At 38.2% G+C, this 6,828-nt stretch overlaps 2 protein-coding genes across 5 annotated transcripts; one reads left to right on the top strand and one right to left on the bottom strand.

Moving 5' to 3' along the window:
• On the bottom strand, nt 837-4,386 carry LOC104757742 (regulator of nonsense transcripts UPF3). Its single transcript, XM_010480510.2, has 13 exons — nt 4,085-4,386; nt 3,724-3,830; nt 3,424-3,618; nt 3,252-3,331; nt 3,011-3,109; nt 2,772-2,892; nt 2,561-2,661; nt 2,221-2,452; nt 2,002-2,139; nt 1,817-1,903; nt 1,599-1,714; nt 1,459-1,516; nt 837-1,339 (listed from the first exon to the last, which is right to left on the bottom strand). The coding sequence occupies exons 1-12, from the start codon at nt 4,222-4,224 to the stop codon at nt 1,478-1,480; spliced, it is 1,455 nt and encodes a 484-aa protein (XP_010478812.1). The 5' UTR covers nt 4,225-4,386; the 3' UTR covers nt 837-1,339; nt 1,459-1,477.
• Nucleotides 4,768-6,822, top strand: LOC104757741 (immune-associated nucleotide-binding protein 8-like). 4 transcript variants are annotated; one of them, XM_010480508.1, is made up of 6 exons: nt 4,768-4,877; nt 5,053-5,310; nt 5,405-5,679; nt 5,776-5,940; nt 6,038-6,172; nt 6,532-6,822. In XM_010480508.1, the coding sequence occupies exons 2-6, from the start codon at nt 5,064-5,066 to the stop codon at nt 6,736-6,738; spliced, it is 1,029 nt and encodes a 342-aa protein (XP_010478810.1). In that variant the 5' UTR covers nt 4,768-4,877; nt 5,053-5,063; the 3' UTR covers nt 6,739-6,822. The 4 variants fall into 4 exon arrangements, with proteins under 4 accessions (XP_010478810.1, XP_019094861.1, XP_019094860.1 ...); XM_019239316.1 differs by having other exon boundaries at nt 4,784-4,877; nt 5,060-5,310; XM_019239315.1 differs by having other exon boundaries at nt 4,789-4,873.

Here is a 6,828-nt window from a genome sequence, read left to right as displayed (position 1 = left end):
ATTTATTCATAAAAAAATTAATTTACTTATTGTTTCAACTTTAAATTTTTGTTTGATGCTGATACATTCGGTGGTACATAAATTAGCAATCTTTGTGGACATAGATTTGCTTCTACACTTTATGACCACATTTCCTTCAGCTTCAACATGAGAGGATCAATGGTTTTTTCTAGTTTCATATGGGTATTGGTGATATAATATTCAAAAGGTTTTGGAAAATGTAATGGAGTTGTCTTGATGATTCGAAAGTAATTCACATCTCTAGCGTGAAACTCCAATGCTCTTCCGAGATATAGGAAAATTCATTATTCATATCTAGACCGATTCAGTTGAGAATGTTTTCGTGTTTTTTGCGGTCACCCAAGATACTAGTTTCTTTTGTCTACCACATGTTGGATGTTCAATTTAGTGAATCTTATTGTAACTTGCATAGTAATATAAATCTTATGAGAATGAGACATCATTAGAAGGAAATCTTATGCTTACCTAAGAAAGTTATTTTATTCGTCCACTGACCATGTATATGTTAAGAGTTGCACATCTATATTTACAAAATTTTCTTATACACGACATCTCCTATTATCTTGTAATTTTATTCTTTGCTATTTAGAGAGAGAGATGTCGTGTATTAGAAAATTGCAAAGAGGTCAAAGGAATCGGTCCAATCAAAGAGGGTGTAAAATATAAATAAAAGTCAGCGGCAAACTTTTATTTTTAATTTTAAGTCATCCTCATTATAGTGTGAGACCAGAAATAATGGAGATAGCCATTGCTGGTGCATCTGAGTTCTGAGATATCAAAAGAAAATAAAAGCTTGTGAAGTTATAACAATCACGTGAAAAAAAAAAAGTTTCCACAATAAAATACTATTACTTAGCAAGAAATTAACTTCACAGTAATCAAACTATTATATGGTTAAATCGTGCAATCACGTTCCAAGGCCTCTCAGGAACCCAAAATAAAACCCGACACAGTGTTACCCGCTCCCTATACACTTGACTTTATGTTTCATTACTCAGACTCGAGAGTAAGTTCTCACTTCTCACCCACTTGTCTGTAACACGGCACAAGCCAAAAGGGGGGGATGCAGGTACCGTGAATCGCTAGGGCCTTTGAAAGGCAGTAGCAAACGAGTCTTTTCTTGTCTCACTCTCATAAATCTTGAGCTGATTCCTATACTTTGAGAACGGCCTTTTTTATGTGCAATACTACGACTTACAACGCCTGACCAAAAGTCTCCAAACCCGATTGTTGTTGATAGAGTTACTCCTCGTTTCGATTGAGATCTATAGATTCCCGTTGAAGGACAAAATCCATTGGAATGGCTTATATATTTAGCCTGAAAGGTCAGAACAATTATAACATTGTGTTCACCAAACCATCTTATTGTTCATAAAAAAGCAATTGAAATTAAAATGGTGAGAGTATTAGAGGGTAAGCGTGTGAACAGAGCCTTACCATGTGTTAAGTGAATATATCAAGTACCAGATGATGGTTTTTGGATCCACATTTGCTTCTGCAACACAGTAAAAATGAGTCTTCTAAACATGGTTAAAAGAGCACATTTTAAGATGTAGTAAAAGGCTTTGGTATCTTGCCTCATGTGAATTAGAACCACCACCACCTCCTCTCCGGGATAATTTACCCTCACCAGTAATCACGTCTTCTTTTCTATTGCGACCTCCAACACGACGACTAGAATGTCTAGTAGAACCTGGATAAAGTCAAAAATTTTGGCAGAACCAACATCACTTTTCTTGATTCGTATAAATGACACAAGAAACATTATGCATTCTCCAACTTCAAATGAACTAACCATTCTCGAGAGTGTGTCCACCAGACGAGTTCACCACTTCTCCAGATCTTTGAGAGTATATCCTTTCTTTCACTTCACCATTGTTTGCTGTAAGAACATATGCAAGATGAGTTGAGATGTCATGGAGGAGAAACACAACCATAAAAATGAAACTAATTACTTATTGTCAACAACAGAAACAGAACCTGCTGAGGGTAGCGATTGATCCTCGCTGATATTGGACCCATCACGACGAAGAGGAGCCCACACAGCACGATCAGGTCTGTCCTTGTTTCTTGTACGCCTCTCTTGCTTCTCACTGTTGGTACCAGAATAATCTTTCCCTGCACATGGATCATCTTTTTTAAATTATCAGCCCAACTCGGGAAACAAACATATTGGCTTAAATCCTACTCCTTTATCACCTGCTCGAGTGTTGGCTGGCCGAGAGGGTCGTTTGTAGTTTTCTGCTTCCGAGGGTTCCATTCTTTGCTCAGGCTGGACAAAAGTTGAAGACTGGCTCGGTCTTGAGTCACTTCTCAGAAGTATTCCCTTGATCAACCTCCCTCCAACATCAATTTTCTGATTTTGTCTTGAAGCTGTGAAGTTTCCAGAAAGATTGGTTTCTCTATGCTGTTCTGGTTGTGGTGGAGGGTTCTAAAAATACCATTGATAAATGAGAAGCTGTACATGGCTCATAATCCTGTATACAACTGTCAAATACAAGATAGTCTGCACAACTTTCTTAAAGAGCAAATAGCTTACATCAGGATTGTCTCGGTCTTTCGGTTTCAGGAGCAAAATCTTTTTCTTCCCAGAATCCATAGTCAATGCAATCCCTGGGAGAGAACTATCTAGGACAGAGGCTGTAGTTGAATAGATAGGAAAATAAGTTAGAATGACAGTGGGACTTTTACGAAAACTGAAAAATATATAACTAGCTAGACAAGAATAACTAAAGAAGTTGATTGATTACCACTATCCTTTTCTAGTATTTCCTTTCCACTAGTATTCTGCTGATGATATTCTTGCTTAGAGCTGCCAACATCTAATGCAACCTTCCGGGACACATTTTTTGAGCTTTCTTTTTCCACATACTATAAAGAAAAGTAAAAGATTTTACCATGTACACATAAATTTCGCAATAAGAAGGCAACATACAAGTAAAATGGCAGACTACACTAACAATTCACTCCTAAAAAGTGAGAGACACACCTTTTTCTTTTCAGAGTTTCGTTTGGAGGGCCTTGGACTTGGCTTGTTAGCAGAGACTGCTCTGGCTCTTCTACCTCCTCTTCGGACATCTGATAAACCCTGTTGGTTTAACAATAACCAGAGATCAACAACTTTAATTCCAAAAAAGAATGGATAAACTACAAAGATATCCATCTCAGGACACCTCTGATTTTCCACTAGGTCGACTAATACAAAAAGCAAAAAACGTGAGCATAAGTACCTGGGAACCCATCACAGTAGCACGTTTTTGACGTATGAATTCCATAAGAGGGGTAACAATGGGAGCCGCTTTAGTAGCACCTATAAAGTGATTAGTAATCTCCATTAACTCACTAGAGAATATAACCAAACCAGATCAGATAGTGATATAGCAAATAGAACTCATTTCTAACCAGACAGCTCAGCTTCTCTTCTTTCCAACTGGATTTCAGCGCTAGGGAGATTCTCAACAGGTTGAGCAATCACCTTAAGGAATTCCAGATAATCAGGGTCTTTGCTAATAGACCCTTCACGAGGATCTTTCTTATCACACGGTTTCGGCACACGCTGTGAAGGTGCATATTCAACTATAGCCTTAAACTGAGCACCTAACCAAAAGCAACCACACCAATAATCACATCTCCGAATACAACATACAGCTAAAAAAACACATGCAGCCATCAGACAAAGACAGATTAGTAAAAGTCAAATACCCTTTTCATTAACAAACACATGCCCGTTGAAAAATGCAGCGAACTCATAAACATCTTCTGGTGCCTTGAAAGCTACGTAGGCCCGTGAACACTTCTGATTCCTAAAGCTGAAGCAACCACAACAAAAACACACACACACACACACAGACACAAATCAATCAAACTCAATACTGAGTATATAATTTCACTAAAATCAACTTAATACCCAGAATCTTCAAACATAATCAAAGACAATAAATCCTCAATTTCTCTTATACACAAACCAATCACCTTCCCCCTCAATTACAAAATAAAAAAAAAAAACGTAACCCTAAAATTTAAGCAACGTTCCAAGAAACCAAATTAGAATAAGAACCCAAACCTGGACTTCCCGGGACGAAACGAAACCCAATTGTAACGATCACCGAAACGAGGATCAATCTGGGACAAGAGATCGGACTGAGAAAGAGAAGGGGGCAAGTGGCGAACAACCACCTTCTTCTTCTGCAAAGGTTCCTTCATCCAAAAGATTATATGAAAACAACACCGCTAATCAAAGAGGAACACGATGAAGAAGACGAAAAGTGAAACACATCAAAGACGCTGTGAAAACCAAAAAAAAAAGATATCGCACGCAATTTTGCCCTAATTTTGTGTTTCCTCTCTTCCTCTTTCTCTATAANCCTCTATAAAACTCAGCTAAAAAAATTAACTTAAAAAAAAAAAAAACAATCGCATAAATTTCGAACCCGAAGACTAATGAACCAGCCGGTCTACGTGGACTTTTGAACCTTAATGGGCCACAATTGGGCCTATTATGAACTTTTTAACTTTATCTTTCAGCCGTAGGATTGAGGTTTAAGGGCATCAAACGGCAGAGAATAAACTCTGAATAGGTTTTGTGTATTAAAGTCTTCTCATATAGACCGTAGGATGAAGGCTGATAAATACATCGTACGGTTTATAATCACTATAGTAAGGTGAACCGCGTGACAGGTGATAAGTACCAGTTTTGTACATTGGAGGAACACAAAAAGACTTGTTTGGTTCTGGGGTTCTAGTCACAGGTTTTACTAGTTCCGTATAAATATCGTCCAAAAGATATTTTTATTTTGCAAAGATCTTTGTTTATCTAAAATCTCTCGTCGCTTTTAGCTTCTCCTCTTTTTAAGCAAGTAATCTTCTCTCTTCTCTATCTTTCTGAATTCGATTTGCCCTCTCTTGATCTGTTGATTCTGTGGTTTGTTTTTTTGATTTTTCTGGTTCTGTTTTGCTCTGTTTTGGTATTTTATCTTGCGATCGTTGCTACTAAAGCTTAGACCTTTAAGCGATCTTTTTTTTGTGTGTTAGCTGCTAGGTATATGAGTTTGGTTGAGATGGGTGGAGATATGATGGAAGATGATTGGGAATTTGCGACGTCGTCAAACCTTAACCGAACCCTAGTTCTTGTGGGACGTACTGGTAACGGAAAGAGTTCCACAGGGAATAGTATTCTTGGGAGGAAAGCTTTTAGGTCAAAAGTTAGAACCGTAGGAGTGACGACCACGTGCGAGTCACAGAGAGTTATTCGAGAAGATGGTGAGATCATTAATGTCGTTGATACTCCTGGTAAGCTCCGCCCCGTTATTTTCATTAATGTGATGGTAACCTAGTGATAGTCCTTGAATGTGATGGTAACCTGGTGAATATGTTGTTGGTATAGGTTTGTTTGATGTGTCCACTGCAGCCGATTTTATCGGTAAAGAGATTGTGAGGTGTATAAGTTTGGCAGAAGGTGGGATTCATGCCATCTTGTTGGTCTTCTCTGCGAGGAGGCTTGGTAGCGAGGAGAAAACTGTGCTTAGTTTCTTGCAAGCGCTATTCGGCAGTAAAATCACTGACTATGTGATCGTTGTTTTTACCGGTGGCGATGACTTGGAAGAGGATGATGAGACAATGGAGGACTATTTAGCTGACTCCTGCCCTGATTTTATGAAGGTAAGTGACTTTGGCTGACTCTTTCAAGAGGATCATATAAAAGAAGGATATTTGTTTTTTTTCAGCTTATGTTATTTGTATTGGTGTGGATTGTAGGAAATTCTTGAGCTATGTGACAATCGGGTTGTATTGTTTAATAACAAGGCTACTAATAAAGTCAAGAAAGCTGAGCAAGTTGAGAAGCTTCTCTCAGTTGTTGAATCCGTTGTCAAACATAACAATGGTAGACCGTACACAGATGAGTTGTTCCACGAGCTACAGGTGAAGAATTTTGTTGCTTTTACATTTTTTTTTTCTGAGTTGTTGTTACTTTTCCTAATCGAGGCAGAGAATCCTAAACTGTGGTTGCATTCTCCAGGAAGAGGCTATCAAGCTAAGGGACCAGAAAAAGGAGGTTGAAGCGCTGGAAGGTTACTCAAATAATGAGATATCTGAGTTCAAGAAGCAAATCGATATGTCCTATGACCGGCAGCTTACCCGTATCACAGAGATGGTAATTCTGTTATCATTCTTTATACAACAATGTTGAGTTTTCACATTTCTAAAGGGTTCATGCTATATAACTTCAATAATTCATATGCAACCACCTATGCATCTACCAAGTTGGAATTGTGTACAAAAAGAGTTAGTTAGTTGATGGTTAGGGTGTGTTGTTCATTTAATTGATAAGCTTACAAAATTGTCTGCATAGACAGAAGCTTTATGGTTGTGCTTTCATTAGCATCTATCTTATTCCTATATGATTCCTTCAGCTATAAGTTGTTGTGTTGTTAAATGCTGACCACATGCATTTTCTTATACATTGATTAAATCATAGCTTTACAAGTTTTCTGCTTTCTTGTTGCTCTCCAGGTGGAGAAAAAGCTGAGAGAAACGGCCAAGAGGCTGGAGCAGCAACTGGGTGAAGAGCAAGCCGCAAGAATTGAAGCGGAAAAGAGGGCTAACGAAGTTCAAAAACGGTCGAGTGATGAGATTAAGAAGCTGAGAGAGAATCTGGAGAGGGCTGAAAAAGAGACCAAGGAACTCCAGAAGAAACTGGGAAAGTGTATTAATCTGTGATTGCTTAAATGTCAGAAGCTTCACTGAAATCTGATTAAGGGTTTTCTTATGGTTTTTAGGTTTTATCATCAAAGACAGTGTGTGAAAAAC

This window comes from Camelina sativa, chromosome 17, assembly GCF_000633955.1.
Source record: "Camelina sativa cultivar DH55 chromosome 17, Cs, whole genome shotgun sequence".
NCBI classification, from domain to species: Eukaryota; Viridiplantae; Streptophyta; class Magnoliopsida; order Brassicales; family Brassicaceae; genus Camelina; species Camelina sativa.
This window is presented reverse-complemented; position numbering and strand designations above follow the sequence as displayed.